Source organism: Ailuropoda melanoleuca, chromosome 17 (assembly GCF_002007445.2).
Source record: "Ailuropoda melanoleuca isolate Jingjing chromosome 17, ASM200744v2, whole genome shotgun sequence".
In the NCBI taxonomy this organism is placed as follows: domain Eukaryota; kingdom Metazoa; phylum Chordata; class Mammalia; order Carnivora; family Ursidae; genus Ailuropoda; species Ailuropoda melanoleuca.
This window is the reverse complement of record NC_048234.1, coordinates 3,092,420-3,108,267: the sequence shown is the minus strand read 5'-3', so window position 1 is coordinate 3,108,267 and position 15,848 is coordinate 3,092,420. Positions and strand designations below refer to the sequence as shown.

At 52.8% G+C, this 15,848-nt stretch overlaps 1 protein-coding gene across 3 annotated transcripts in view; it reads left to right on the top strand.

The window, feature by feature from the left end:
• MYH10 (myosin heavy chain 10) overlaps positions 1-15,848 on the top strand; it is a 123,089-nt gene that overhangs the window by 99,912 nt on the left and 7,329 nt on the right. For all 3 annotated transcript variants that reach the window (XM_019801732.2, XM_034646660.1, XM_002921147.4), the window contains 9 exons: positions 1,963-2,107; positions 3,378-3,584; positions 5,430-5,534; positions 6,570-6,722; positions 7,096-7,344; positions 7,769-7,981; positions 9,718-9,930; positions 11,036-11,197; positions 14,483-14,611. In XM_019801732.2, coding sequence (XP_019657291.1) covers positions 1,963-2,107; positions 3,378-3,584; positions 5,430-5,534; positions 6,570-6,722; positions 7,096-7,344; positions 7,769-7,981; positions 9,718-9,930; positions 11,036-11,197; positions 14,483-14,611 — 1,576 coding nt within the window. The remainder of the gene's footprint in view (positions 1-1,962; positions 2,108-3,377; positions 3,585-5,429; positions 5,535-6,569; positions 6,723-7,095; positions 7,345-7,768; positions 7,982-9,717; positions 9,931-11,035; positions 11,198-14,482; positions 14,612-15,848) is intronic.

Below are 15,848 nucleotides of genomic sequence, written 5' to 3'. Positions count from 1 at the left end.
TCTGCTTTTCAAAACCCGGAAACCACTGAGCTAGACTTTGTTGAACTATCTGTTCTCAGCTGGACTTTCGGCCACAATAGAAAAAAAAGGTCTGATCATTTCTTCCGTTCACTTTTGCCCAAAAAAAAGAAAAAAACAACGTGCATATTTATTAAAACCACGGCTGCACAAGCACAGCGCCCACGGGTGCTGTTGTGCGAAGACTTCCGACGGCCTGCGGCTCCGCTGTGTTAGCGCCGTGCGCACCACTCTCGCTAAGGACCCCTGCCTCCCCGCCGGCTCTCCCCTGGGCGGTGGATCCCAGGGCTCGTGAGAAAGTAACCATCCGCAGCACGTCCGACACGTTCGACGGACTCAGCACGTAACTCTGCGTAGGACTTGCCGTGAGAGCCGAGAGGCAGTTGGGCTGATCAGCCTGGAGGAGGGAAGGGGAGGGGCTCCTAGGACTCGTGGTTCCAAGTAGGAGTTGGGAGCGTAACTCTTCACCAGAGAGACGACGCTCTGACAGCAGGAGAGAGAGTTGCAGTCGCATCCACCAAAGTACTAGTCATTCTCTGGGGCGAGCTAAAGTCACGAGATCNGTCCAGATGGTCTGAACAGGAGCTCACGCTCTCCAAGCTGGGTCCTCGAAAATGCCCCCCCCCCCCCCCCCCCCCGCCAAAAAGATCCCTTCCTCTCAAGGAGACTGCGACAACAGGGCCTGACCCGCGAGCTTGTGGCTGAGACTGGCTAAACCAGAGAATCTTTGCTGATCCCTTCTGTCCAGCTGCCTGTGAGCCCAGAGCCAGCAGCCGCTGGGCCCCTCAGCACAGCAGACCTCAGCCCCCAGGGCCCCCATCCATTGGGAAAGGGAGGAAAATGTGTGCACAGGGTCCACCCCCAAGTCGCTGTCCTGCTCCGACTCCTGATGTCCTACAGCTCCGAGCCGGCGTGGGTTTGCCTGGCTGGTTTCCGTCTTTACCAAGCTGTGTGCTCAGATGGACAGATTTGTGAAGTCTCTTCTTAGCAGAACCACCTCGGTCTTTCGGGTTAGCCTACATGTGTTACAGCAGATTATAAAAGTACTGGAAAGCCGCTTAACACTCACGTGATCTTCAGTCCCCAAATTTAGGTTAGAGGACACCTCCGTTCATCTCAGGACATTCAGAGCTCAGGCTCTTGTCCCTCCAAACTCTGGAGACCTTCTAAGCCAGGAGTGCGGACCTCCCTCTGCCCGCCTCTGGCTTCCCGTCCCCCCTCCCAGCCTTCAGCTGTCTCCTGCTGGAGTTTTGAGAGGCTGTTCAGGAGCCGCAGCTTCTTCCCAGGACAGAGTCCTGCCTTGATCCGGACGCAGCGTCCTGACTCCTGGGGCCTTTGCCACCCCTTAGCTTTTGAAACCTCTCTGGGATTCACCTTTTCCAGTTTCACTGAGATGTGAGCTGGCTCTGTGGTGGGCGCTTTGGTATCTCGTGTTAAGCGATTCCCGGCGTGCCAGGCAACCAGGCTGTCCAGACCAGTCTGAAGGCCCGTAGAGACCTTACACTGTATTTGATCGTCACATGGGGAACGGGAGCCACGCTCATTCTGGAAGGATTCCCGATATCACAGTAACGGACGCGCAGCCTTCTGGAACGTAACAGGCCAAATAATTCTCAAAAGAATTAATGTAATATATTTTCCGTGACCGTAACAACATCCCAAATGTACAGAGGGCTGTTACAGACCAGGCCCTGTGCCGAGTGCTTCCCACGTGCGAGCCTCACAGCGGCCTCCGAGACTGGTGCTCCTGTGACCCTCGCGTGCAGATGAAGAAATTAAGGTCCCAGAATTGGCAAACATGAGAGCCATAACTGAGCCCACGTCTGTCGGCTCTGGGGAAAGCTGATAGCATATTTAAAACCAGAACAGCACCTTAAAAATGTACATTTAATTTAGTCGGTCAACTAATTCTGAGCTGCTTTCTCTAAAAATACGTTTGTCCAGCACCAAACGTGAACAGGAAGTGGCAGAGCTGAAGAAAGCTCTGGAGGAGGAGACAAGGAACCACGAAGCTCAGATCCAGGACATGCGACAGAGGCACGCCACGGCCCTGGAGGAGCTGTCGGAGCAGCTGGAGCAGGCCAAGCGGGTGAGTGAGGGACAGGCCGCCCTGGGTCCACCGTGTCCGCGTTCACGGGCGACTCGCCCACGGCTCCGGGGGGCCCCCTTCAGGAAGCGCACTGCAAACTGCCAAGAGGCGTATGCCCTTGGTTTTGTGTGTGTTTGTTAAGTGGGTGGGTCCGGCTGCCGTCTCAAATCCCACGTTCTCCCAGGGTGTCCCTCCATCAGTGTCCCCTTCTGATGACTGAGCTCAGAAACCTCAAAGGGTCTGAAGTCTCTTTCGTGCTGCCAGCCAGTCCTCGAGTCCTCCTGGTTGTTCCCATGCCCCTTAGCCTCCCCCATCTGTCTTCATCCCTCCTCGTCCCTCCCCGCCCCCGTCTGTCTCAGGCCACTGTGCGCAGTGTCACTGTGTCTGTCCCCTCCCGTCTCACCCTGGCTTACCATCCTGACCGTGCTTCATCTCGTCCACCCTCTGAGCCCTGAGCAGACAAGTCGTCTTCCTCATTATTCCCCGTCGTCCTCCCCCGTGCATTCTGCTCTTGCTCCCCCGCCCAGCCACGAGCCGCCTTCTGATTCGTGCACTCACAAAGCAGCACGGACGGGACGTCGATATCCCTGCGCGTCCGTCACCACGCCGAGTATCTGACATATGTCACCTTTGGCTTTTACTACAACTTTGTGGGGGTGGACTCTGCCCCCGGGCTTCGGAGATGACCGAAGAGTTGCACGGCCAGTAAGCGTCAAGGGAGAGAGAAGGCGGGGAGTCTGGCCCCGGAGCCCCCACGGAACCCCCAACCACACGGCCTCAAAGGCCCGTCCCCAGGCCTGGGTCCTCCCGGGGTGACCCCTGCAGCCGGCCAGCCTGCTGTGATCCCCTTGCACCAACATGTGTGCCCTCGTCTGACGCACCCGTGTTAGTCTCACCCCAGCAACAAGACTCTCAGCTCCTTATTAAAAATAATTCTCTTAATTAACAGAACGTGTCTTACACCAAGGGTAACGTGGATGAACGATGACACCTTGGATGGGATATGCCCCCCCATGTGTCACCCCGATGCTGCACTGACAAGGATAAAGTCCCCGGTGCAGTGAGCCCCTATGTACCTGCGTCTCCTCCCCAAGGCAGCGTGTGCCGGGGTGCTCCTGCTGTAGGAACTTCACCCTCCAAGGGGAACAGAGGTTCTCATCCAGACGCCGATGGCAGACCACGTATCGGGCGCGATCCCACTGATAGAAAAAGCAGCGCCTTGTATGGAGTGTTCTAAAAATAGCAGCACATCTCTTCCCTTGCCTCCTAGTTCAAAGCGAATCTGGAGAAGAACAAGCAGGGCCTGGAGACGGACAACAAGGAGCTGGCGTGCGAGGTGAAGGTGCTGCAGCAGGTCAAGGCCGAGTCCGAGCACAAGCGCAAGAAGCTCGACGCACAGGTGCAGGAGCTCCACGCCAAGGTGTCGGAAGGAGACAGACTCCGCGTGGAGCTGGCCGAGAAAGCAAACAAGCTCCAGGTAAGCCCGGGGCAGCGTGGCACTGGGCCCTGGACGGGGCCCCTGCGGTGAGCACGCCCTTCCAGAATCCCTGGCTCGTTCCGTAACGCTTATGTGAAGAGTAGACGGCGTGAGGGCGCCAGGCCCGCTCGGCCAGAGGAGCACGGGACTCTGGATCGCAGGGTCGTGAGTTCAAGCCCCACGCTGGGTATAGAGAGAACTTAAAGAAATACCATTTTAAAAGCAGCAAAGATTAGGGGCGCCTGAGAGGCTCAGTGGGTTAAGCATCCAACTCTTGATTTCAGCTCAGGTCAGGATGGACTTGTATACAGCCAGGAAAGGGGATCCAGCAGATGAAGATTTGTGGGTGGGGAGAGATGTACGTTCTGTATTGCTGTGCTGTCAGACACCCAGAACCGCCCCGCGGTTCAGTGACTCACTGCGCCGACTCCCAGGACGCAACGCAGTCCTGCTCCCGGCCGTAGTTCTGACAGTGAAAGGATAAAGGGAAAAGGTGGGGGCCCCTGAGGACACCGGGTGCGAGCTCCCAGCAGTCCTCTCGCGGGCAGGCCCTCCCAGCGCCCCGTTCCTGCAGGAGTGAGCTGGGACAGTCCACGGGGAGTGCGGTCTCCCAGGGAAGCTCGTGGAGCCTGCCTGGCGGTTTGGTGGGGGGCTGCTTCCGTAGGACCCTCTGCCTGACACACGCCAGAGTTTCAGATCCCAGAAGGGAAGCAGGTGCTCAGCGTAACGCACAGTGTCTGCACCAGCCACCTCGGCACAGTGAGCCTTTCTATTTTAGGGAAAGGTGGGCGCTTTCTGGAAATCTAAGTTCCCGGATGCCTGCCACGAGCCAACTTAGCAAGCAGGCCCTTCTAAGGAGAGCAGTCTCCAGCCTCCTCTGTTAACTCTTTCCTGTACATGCGTGTCCTGCAGTAACGTGTGTGTGTTCTCAAAAGAGGTGGTGATAAACGGTATTACTAACTGTCGTCACGTGTTACCATATGTGTGGCGGGGAGGCGAGCTGAGCCTACATCCGGCTCCCTGCGGGCGTTCTCCAGCTGAAGGCTGGAGGTCTCGGTCCAGAGCCCTTCACCATCACGCTGTTGCCAAGACCATGGACCCGTGGGCTCTCCAGAAGCTGTTGCCAAAATGAGTAGAAACAGAATGTCATTGGCTTGAGTCATGTGTATAGATGTGTCCTCTGTGCGCCTTCCCTTTGCTAATATGACCGGGGGACAAACCAGAGTGAAGGGAGCCCCACTTTCCCTGAGGAAAGATTACAAAAGGTCTTATACCATGGGGATGGGGGGGGTTTACCACATTAGTCATGAAATCTGACCATAGGAAATAGGTGAACATTCATGATAAATATATACCACCAGATTTTTTAAGCTCTTAAACTAAATAGTAGGAGGCGAACTCCTTTGGATCTCTGTAATAAAGTGTTCAAGTTCTACAAGAATGTGAACGTACTGCCCTTCCCCCAGCACAGGGTTAATGCGTCTTAGTGTGAAAAAGGACCAAAACACAACATCTACTGATCTCAGAGCCTCTCCAGGCAACACAGCAATCCCTGGGAGGATTGAGTGTTCTTTCTGTCCCTTCAGGATAAAACAAGATGGTAAACGGGAGTTAGGAGAACCCCACTCTGCGTGTGGGCTCCGCCGTTGTAATCGCCCCCATCCTTTCAGTAGAGACTCTGAAGTTGTCCCATGGCGGCTGGGGCTGTTGAGGGGCGGCAGACCCTCCGTGATGGGAGTCTTCCTTAATTGGGTTTGGCAGTTGCAGGATCACCCCCCACCCCCGAATACTGCTCTCTTTGTGTGCATTTAAGAGTGGTGAGTCTGAATCTTGAACTCCTCGCAGAATGAACTGGACAATGTCTCAAGTCTTCTGGAAGAAGCAGAGAAGAAGGGTATTAAGTTTGCTAAGGACGCAGCTAGTCTCGAGTCTCAGCTACAGGACACGCAGGTAATCTGGGGGGTGAGGGCCCCTGATGGCAGCTCTGCCGTGTCTCAAATCTTCAAGCTGGTCCCAGGATGGCTTTCTGGTCATCTCTGGTTTTATGCTTTGCTCTTATTTGGAACCGTCTTGCTCTGTGGCGGGCCTCGCGCTCAGGAACTCTGGAGTTCGTGCCTGGATGCAGAGCCCTTGGTCCCTGTCGGCGGGCATGTGGGCAGCCTGGGATGCGGCTCAAGCAGCCGTCCTACCGTGCGCTCAGGCGTCGCTGGCCGTTTGCACTAAGATTGTTTTGGCTGAAATTCCATGACCCTGACCTCACAAAGAGTCTCTACCGTAAAAGGACAGGTTGAAGCTTGTTAAATCTCCTATCGAAACATTCCTTGGGAATGTCTTCAAGTCCAAGAGAAGTCAGGATGATGACTCCGATGTGAAAAAAATGTAGTGCTTTTTTCTTGGACTTTTACATCTTTGTATTAAATTTTCTAACTTTATGGGAACGTGCATTTGCTAGGTGCTGGGGATACAAACAAGGTCGGCGTAATTGGGGCTTTCGCTGTGCGAGGCACATCGTGGTCAGCACAGAAAGCCCCCTGCGTGCCTTTGAAAACTTTCAAGTCTGATAGGAAAGACACGTTTGCATTGACACTTTAGAAAAATGAGTCTGGCAGAAAGTATAAAGGACAGACAGTGGACGGGTGGCCTGATCCTTGCAGGGATCATGGTGAGAAATGCCAAGTGTCTGAACTAAGCGGGGGCCAGGGGAGCGGAGAGGAAGGCCTGCGGAAGTGTGGAGATGCAGGAAGGGCGAGGAAGGGCGGCAGGCCGGGCCCCCGCGTGGACAGGGCTGCCGTTCCTCGACGACCAGCGTAAAGCAGTATTTCTGTTAGGAGCGTTTGTAAAAGCATCGTGTGTGTTTCTGAGTCTTTCCCGCTGCTTAACGTCCCTGGGTATCGCTCACACACCGAGGCGCTCTGGTGCGTGTGTAAGTGGTTTTGTTTCGGTGCCTGATGTAACTCAGCGCTGACCCGTCGTGCAAACACACAGGAGCTTCTCCAGGAGGAGACCCGTCAGAAGCTGAACCTGAGCAGCCGCATCCGGCAGCTGGAGGAGGAGAAGAACGGTCTCCAGGAGCAGCAGGAAGAGGAGGAGGAGGCCAGGAAGAATCTGGAGAAACAAGTGCTGGCCCTGCAGTCCCAGGTGCGCGTGCCCCCCCAGGAAGCCGTGTCGGCCTGGATGTCCCTGCGGCACCGCGTCGTCTCAGCCGCACTGGGGACGGTTAACTGGGTTGAACTAAACTGAGCCCGTGAAGGGTTTTTCCCCTGACCCAGCCACATGCTGATGCTACGCGGGCTTTTAGGGTGCCGGAAGCGTTTAAAATAAAGCCCTAGGACCGTGCCCACTATTCAAACCAATCATCCTTTTGTGGATTATTGGCGAGAAATTGTTTCATTCTCAGGTTCATTTGCTCAAACTCACACAGTGTTGATCTCGAACTCACTTTTCTCTTTATTCCTCCCTGTAAACATCAATGGGGTTGTCTGACGCGGATCTCTCTTCCTGTAAAACCTAGCTCACGGATACCAAGAAGAAGGTAGATGACGACTTAGGAACAATCGAGAGTCTGGAAGAAGCCAGGAAGAAGCTCCTGAAGGACGTGGAGGCGCTGGGCCAGCGCCTGGAGGAGAAGGCTCTGGCCTACGATAAGCTGGAGAAGACCAAGAACCGCCTGCAGCAGGAGCTTGACGACCTGACGGTGGACCTGGACCAGCAGCGCCAGATCGCCTGCAACCTGGAGAAAAAACAGAAGAAGTTTGACCAGGTGGGTCCCGCACGCGCCCGTGTCCGAGGCTCAGGGCGGCAACACGTCCTGACCAGGTGGGTCCCGCGCGTCCCGTGTCCGAGGCTCAGGGCGGCAACACGTCCTGACCAGGTGGGTCCCGCGCGCCCCCGTGTCCGAGGCTCAGGGCGGCAACACGTCCTGACCAGGTGGGTCCTGCGCGCCCCCGTGTCCGAGGCTCAGGTCGGCAACACGTCCTGTCTCCTCCTGGCTGTGGTGGTTTTCGGGTTACAGTAATCTCAGTTGAAAGCCACACGTGTTTATAGAAAGTTAGAAAAGGAGAAAAGCAAAAAGAAAGAAGAGAAAACGCCCCTCATGTCCCGGTGCTGTGCTTAGCAGCGAGTCGGACACACAGCGGGGAGACGTGGTTCTCCGTCCTATTAACCCGGCGCCTCCCGCCCCGTAGCTGTTAGCGGAAGAGAAGAACATCTCCGCCCGCTATGCGGAAGAGCGAGATCGCGCGGAAGCCGAGGCCAGAGAGAAGGAGACCAAAGCCCTGTCCCTGGCGCGGGCCCTGGAGGAGGCGCTGGAGGCCAGGGAGGAGTCTGAGAGACAGAACAAGCAGCTGCGGGCAGACATGGAAGACCTGATGAGCTCCAAGGATGACGTGGGGAAGAACGTGAGTAGCCCTGGGGACCATTCCCGGGGGGGGGGGTGCAGGCGACTGCCCACAAGCGCCTGAGGGACCCCGGGAGGCCTCACCAACCACGAAGTGGTCCGGGGCTGTGGGGGGTGACATCTTCAGGGAGAAGCTGTCAGATTCTCTGCGGTTGTTGGTTCTCGTAGTTCTCATGGCAGCACTGACAGGTGGGGAGGCCTTCATGGGCCCTCCCCTGTGTCCTGGCGGGGGACACTGAAGAAGGGATGTCCTCGGCCCGAGTCGCAAGTAGTCACCAAACACAAATACTGTGAGGGCCGCTCAGATGGAGGGCAGCGGGAACCTGGAGGGGGGCCGGAGGCACCTGCAGCTCTCCCTGACCCCAGCCTTCCTGGTTGAGACCCTTCGTTTTCTCTGAAGGCTTCAGACGCTCTGCGGAGTCATTCATGGTCTGGAGATTTCTGCGATATGGTCCTTTCACCGCATACACAGTCCTCGAGAACTGTGATGATTTTTATGTGCCCCACGCCCCCCCCTTAGGTGCATGAGGTGTGGGGGATGGCGAAGCCGGGTCTGCGGCTCAGCTCTTCCCCCAGCCTCCGTTCTCAGCAGAAGCCACTTAACCTCCCCTCCAGCCCGTGTTCTGTCATCTGCCCGATGGACAGGACACGGCCCTTGTTTCATGAAGCTATGGCACATGCACTTTGAAAAGCTGAAGTCTCGTTTTCATGGATGTGAGCACTCTGGCCCCCTTACAAAGGAGGGAAGACCATCCTACCTTCCTTTTGGGTCTCCGGCAACCCGGTGCCCGGGGCCCCAACCCCATAGGCGGCCATGATTACACAGTAAAATGTAGAGCAAGAACCCCACAGCTGCTGTCATTGTTTTGGGGTTGTGTTTTTTAATCAAGTAAGCTCTCCACCCAACGTGGGGCTCGAAGCCACGACCCCGAGATCAAGAGTCAAACGCTCCCCCAACTGTGCCAGCCAGGTGCCCCGTTGTTTTCTTGTTCGTATCAGTCATTTGCTAGAATGATCAACAGCCACACATTCCTTCCACATTCTTTTGTGCCTAAGAAGCACCAGACACTGCGCAGACACCAGGGCCTCCTCACGCCCTGCCTCCTGCTGCCCCTGTGAGCCCCAAAGGGGAAGCACAGTGCCCGCTGCCTGAAAGGTGTCTCGGGGTGGATCAGAGGGGACGTGGGCTGGAGGCACTTGGCCCAGAGACCCTGGTAGATGTCTGTGATGGGGATCTTTGTCCAGAGAAGGGTCAGGTCTCTGTTCTCCTGCACCCTGCTTCCCAGACCTAACACCTTAGTATTTAGAAGTTTCCACGTGTATCTTTGGCCCCGGCCATCTTCTCCACAGCAAGACGGATGTCCTGGAGGACCTTTGACATGCAGATGGCAGGCAGATGGCCAGTCAGAAGACCAGTTTCTCTGACACTGTGCTCGTTTCGTTGTTGTTTGGCTTGTAAAGCTTGCTCAGCTCCGGGGTATCGGAGACCAACTTAGTGATTAATGGAGCGTGTGTCAATCAAGAGCTCCGTTCTGTCCTCTAAATGGCACACTCCGAAATGAGGAGTGGCAGAGGCCGTGGCAAGGGAGGTTAGGGTGTGTGTGATGTGTGGGGAAGCCACCCGGGAGGGACCAGAGTGGCCTTTGAGCCGCGTGGGGGCCTCCGACGGAGCAGGACACAGATGGCCGTCTTGTCCGTGCCTCTGCGGGGTCAGCTCTGCTGCTTGCTGGGCTGCAGGTGCACGAACTGGAAAAGTCCAAGCGGGCCCTGGAGCAGCAGGTGGACGAGATGCGGACGCAGCTGGAAGAGCTGGAGGATGAACTTCAGGCCACGGAAGACGCCAAGCTTCGCCTCGAGGTCAACATGCAGGCCATGAAGGCGCAGTTTGAGAGGGACCTGCAGACCAGAGACGAGCAGAACGAGGAAAAGAAGCGGCTCCTGGTGAAACAGGTGCGTCGGAGGGAGCGCGGCCTCGGGAACAGGAACCTGCTTGTTCTCGAAGTCCGGGTGTGGGGCAGCGTCCTGTTCGTTCTTGGCACCACACGTTAGTGGGAGTAACACCAGTGCAGTCGATCGTTCGTTCTTCACAATTCAGTGCCCTTGTGTCTGATTTCCGGTTTCTCAAACCCACTGTTGCTGACAAGGCAGGAAACTTGTCAGTAATTAGATAGCCTTTGGTGGGATCTCCAAAGAACACGCAGGTTCAAGTTCGGGGAGTCTTGAACGTGTGGGTGAAGGAGAGAAGCCGTCGCAGCTGACGAGGGGACTCGCCATTTCTGAAGTTCAGATCACAACTCCTCACGGAGCCAGTCCTCAAAGGGAAAAAAGCCAGATGATTTTGCTTTTTTTGGTTTTAAAAAGTTGCCAGGCATTTAAGATTTGTATACTTTCCTGAATGTATATCCGATTTCTAATTTATAAGTTCACTTTCAAAACTAATTGTGGATATTGTGATAGTCCCTTGGAGTTGGCGGTATCAAGTGTTGGACCCGGGATAGATCTGTTTTGTTATTTTCGTGGCACGAGTATTTAATATATTAGCCATTTCTTGCTAGATAACTAATGACCTCAGACTTAGTGACTTAGGACGGCACTTAGCTCCCAGTTTCTGTGGGCCTGGAATTCTGAATCGATGTGCGGGGTCCGTCATCTTAGGGCCTGACTTGGGCCAGAGGACCCGCGACCAGGCTGGCTGCGTCCCCCCACCCCCAGCCCGGGGTCCTGGCCCAAGACCTCGGCTCCTTGCCGCAGGGCCTCTTCACAGGCCCTTGAGTGTGCCTGCAAGAACTGTCGCCTGGCTATGACCTGTGTCCATCACCTTGGCTATGAGGCTGAAGTCAAGGACTCCGCCTTCCCGCGTGCCCCCGTGGTAGCCCGTGGGAATGGTGCATGCGAGGTGTTATGTTAGAGACCTCTCTGACCACACTTCAGCTCCTGTGGTTTTCCGCAGCAGACAGCTGCCACGGCGTCACCGCCTCCGATGCCAGGCCGCCTGTCCCTCCCCTGCGAGGGCACGCATGGGTCTGGTCAGGCCTAATCCGATGCCGTCCACCAGGTGCGGGAGCTGGAGGCAGAGCTGGAGGACGAGCGGAAGCAGCGGGCGCTGGCGGTGGCTTCTAAGAAGAAACTGGAAATAGACCTGAAGGACCTCGAAGCCCAGATTGAGGCGGCGAACAAGGCGCGGGACGAGGTGATCAAGCAGCTTCGCAAGCTTCAGGTAGGTACGGCCGCGTCTCTGCCGGACACGGGGCACCGATGTGGGGTGCACAGCACCCCCTGCCGGCCGTCAGCTCTCACAAGCCGCGGGTCCCAGGAGCGCAGTGCGGTTGTCACCCTGGGCTGCATTGAAGGTCAGCAGGCAGGAACGCGGCAGTGCGTCCCTATGTCTGCAGGATGTGGGTCCCCGCCCCCAGCAAGTCTTGGACGGTGCTGGTGTGGTCGACAGGTGGAGCGTCCGCCAGGGCGACCACGCTCGTAGGGCTCTGACAGCCTCTGGTGACGCTTACCTTAGCCTGGAGTCAGCCAAGAGGAAGGTGGTGTTGGTCACCCCCCTCCAGGGCCGTGGGCTTTAGTCCTCTTCCCGGTCTGATTTAATCCGCACTTCTGCTCAAACGATGTGCCAGTTGTCACCATCACCGTGTCAAGGGGATTTCTAGAACTCCGGGTTCTTGGCAGGATGCCATGGGCCCTCTCCCACAACTTCTCTGGGGGTGGGGAATCAGTCAGTTAGGATAAAAGCTCTAGAAAATGTCCATTCTTTTGACCGTGATGATTCCACATCTCAGTGTGTTCTAACAAAATACAGAGATGAGAACTATTTGTACACAGAGATGGTAGCTGAAATGTGACGCTGGGGACGACGCAGTGATGGGGCCTGAGGGAGGAAGACGGAGCGCAGGCAGCTTCGTTCACGGCCACACACGTGGGCAGATGTCCACGTACAAGACAGGTGGACGGACAGACATACTTAGGAAAAGGTTAAAAGGAAAAGTCAATCCTGGATAATAGTTCAGGAGTAACTTATTTGCTTCCTTATACTTCTTTAAAAAGCTAAGTACGAGGCCTTTATTTTGACGTGTTAATTACGAAGGTTACGAAGTACATCATAGAGAACATACGTGACGTTGATTTTACTTGTGTACCAGCTGTATGGAGATGCGATTCACAGGCCACACAGCTTACCTATTTAAAGTATTTTCAGTGTTTTTTAGTGTATTCAGGGTTGTACGAACATCACCACTACGTTTGGACACTTGGGTTCCCTCTAAAAGGAACCACGCACCTGTTAGCCATCACTCCCCACTGTCTGCCACGTCCAGCACTAATCACCCACGAGTCTACTTTCCATGTCTGTAGATTTGCCTCTGCTGGACACGTCTTGTAAATGGAATCGTGACTTATGTGGTTTTACAGCTGCCGTCCTTCCCCTTTCCGTGTTTCCAAGGTTCCTCGTGCCGTGGCCTGAATCAGTGCTTCTCAGCTACTGCGGATCACGCTGCTGTGAACGTTCACAAACGTTTGTGTGGACGTGTGCTTTCAGTTCTTAGGTATATACGTACCTAGGGTGGAAGTGCAGGTACTGTGGTAATTCTGTTTAACTCTGAGGAACTCCAGCCCGTTCCACAGCGATGGTCCCGTTTTTCTGTGTGTGAGGATTCCAGTTTCTCTGCGTCCTCGCCAGTATCTGCCATCAGCCATCTTTTACAGTCATCCCCGTGGGTGGGAAGTGGCATTTCACTGTAGCTTTGAACTGCATTTCCCTGATGACTAGTGATGAATATCTTTCCATGTGCTCATTGGCCGTTATCTTATCCGGGAAACATCTCTTTCAATCCTCGGCTAACGGAATTCTCTTTAATAATGGAGTTGTGACATTTCTGTATGTATTCCGGATGCTTCTTGTAAGATAGAGGATTTCCAAATATTTTCTTCCATTTTCTAGTGTGGTCTGTTCATTCGCTCGGTGGTATTGTGTATGGTACAAATCTTTTAATTTTGATGGGAGTCCAGCTTATTTCCTCTTTTGTTTCTGGTGCTTTTGTTATCAGATCTGTGAGAACTATTGCCTAATCCGAGATCATGAAAAGATATATTCCTAAGAATTTTATACTTTGGGACTATTTTAAGTCCATTGAGTTAATTTTTGTGGTATGGTTTTTGACGTATAAACCCAGCCTCATTCTTTTAGGTATGGAAATCTCGTTGTCCTTTCTTTCCCCCATTGAATTGTCTGGGCACTCCTGTTAAAAATCAGCTGACCATCAATGTCTGTCTTTATTTCTGGACCCTGTTCTATTCCATTGATCTACAGGTCTTTTCTTATGCCAGTATCACAGTCTTTTGATTGCTGTGGCTTTATGAGTTTTGTAATTGGGAAGTGTGACATCTCTAGCTTTTTTCTTCTTTTTCAAGATTGTTTACTATTCTGGGTTCCTTACAATTCCATATGAATTTTAGGATCAACTTGTCGATTTCTGTAATGAGGGGGAGGGGAGCCAGCTTGAATTTTGACGATGTGTTAACTTAGTAGTTCAGTTTGGAGAGGACCACCATCTTAACAGTGTTGTTTTCCAGTGCATGAACGTGACAATCTCTCCATTTATTTAGCAGTTCTCTTTCCAGTGATGTGATATTTTATAGTTTTGCTATGCAAGTCATATATTATAGCTAAATTTATGCCTAAACGTTTTATTGTTTTGATGCTTATAAGGGTGATTGCTTTCCTAATTTTTGGAATGTTTATCGTGTATGGAAACAATTGATTTTTGTATATTGATCTTGTATCTTATAACCTTGCTGAACTCGTTTATTCTTAAGGTAGATTCCTTAAGGTGTCCAATATACCAGGTCATATCATCAGCAGAAAAAGCCGGTTATTTTTGCTTAAAGCCTTTCTAATCTGGATGTCCTTTTTTTGTTCTTGTCTTGGTGTAATTGCTCTGACTAGAATCTCCATGACCGTGTTAAACAGAAGTGGCAAAGTCAGACATTCCTGCTTTGTCGCTGGTCTTAGGGGGAAAGCATTCCACTTTCTGACAATTAACTATGATGTTAGCTATTGGTTTTTCACGGCTGCCTTTATCAGAGATGAGGGAGTCTCCTCTTACTCATTTTCTTAAATGTTTTTATAATGAAAGGGCATTGGGTTTTATCCAGTGCTCCTTCTGCATTTATTAGGATGATCCTGCGGCTGTATTAATTCATTTTCGGGTTTCAGATTAACCCTGCATTCCAGACGCACCCACCTGGGTGTTGGGGTATAATTCTCATTATATGCTGAGGGATTCACTTTGCCACTGTGTTCATAATCTGTTGGATTTGTTGAGGATTTTTGCATCTGTGTTCATAAGAGATATTGTTCTAAATGTTTTCGTGTGATACCTTTGTCATTTCCATATATATTTCTGTTTTCAATGGCTGGACATTACTATTATGATCTGGAAAAAATTTTAAAAGCTAATAATGAAAACCACTCTAAAACCTTCTCCCTGTTTAATCTTAGGCGCAGATGAAGGATTACCAACGTGAACTAGAAGAAGCTCGTGCATCCCGGGATGAAATTTTTGCTCAATCCAAAGAGAGTGAAAAGAAACTGAAGAGTCTAGAAGCAGAAATCCTTCAATTGCAGGAGGTGTGCTACGTACTCATCCATTTGTTCAAGAAATACTTGCCCTTGAAATCTCTCCGAGACCAAAGAAATGTATCTTACTGTCTTGGTGGCCTAGAATGATTTTACGACCCATTTTTAGATAAGGCGCTGGACCATCTTACCGCCTCGGTACAGCAGCAGCGCTCACTGGTCACATTCGACGCTGCTTGTGTGTATATCCCTCTGCCTGGCCAGAGGCCGAGGGGCGGATCAGCCTCGTTCCATGTGTGAGAAAAGGCAGTGGTGTTTAATGATGTTGGTAAGCGTCAGGAGCTTATTAACTCCGACGGTAGTGTTCTGAGAGTGCCTTGTTTTACACAGAGGCACCACGCGTGTGATACTTACAAGGAGAGACGTAGGTTTCATCGAGTTCCTCAGTGAATCATCTTGCGATCCATTCTTTCATTTCTCTTCTGCAAGTTCCCCGGAAGAGGGACTGACGAATGGTTACCTAGGGTCTGGGGTTCTAGCAGCGGAGGGCACACCCGAATACATACTCTATGTTAACGGCTTTATCGAGCTATAACTGCCCTACAGGAACGGCACATGCTCAGTGTGCACACATCGCTGTATGAACGGTGATCGAAACTTACTGCAGCCTAGAAAGATGGGACCGACTTCGGTTAAATAGTTACTACCAGTTAATATGAAAAAAGGAAACTCCCGATACTCCCACCTAGAAATGCTGGCGTCGGTGTTAGCAAAGACAGCTACAGATGGGGGGTAGAGCTTGCGAGAAGGGAGGGAATGCACTCGGTGTCAGGAACAGAGAAGGAACTGAAGACCAGGCGAGTAACACTGAGCGGACCCTGGGCTGCCTCCGAGAGGCAGCTTTTGCTGTGGATCCTTTTCTATTTCATGGACTGTTTTTGCTCCGGTCTTTATTTCCTTCAGATTTTTTTTCTAACTGCTTTGAGTTGCACACTCATTGACCTTCAGGCTTTTCTCTTGTCTGATTCTGCTCTAAGAACACGGTGAAGTCCCCTCAAAGTCCTGATCACTGTGTCCGGCAGAAATTCTGGGCTCTCGTTGCTATTTAAGTTCTAAATTTTTTTTTAAAGATTTTATTTATTCTAGAGAGCACTCGAGAGGGGGGAGGGGCAGAGGGAGACTCTTAAGCAGACTTCCCTCTGAGTGTGGAGCCCAACAGGGCTTGATCTCATGACCTGAGGTGAAACCAAGAGTCGGCCACTCCACTGACTGAGCCACCCAGACCCCT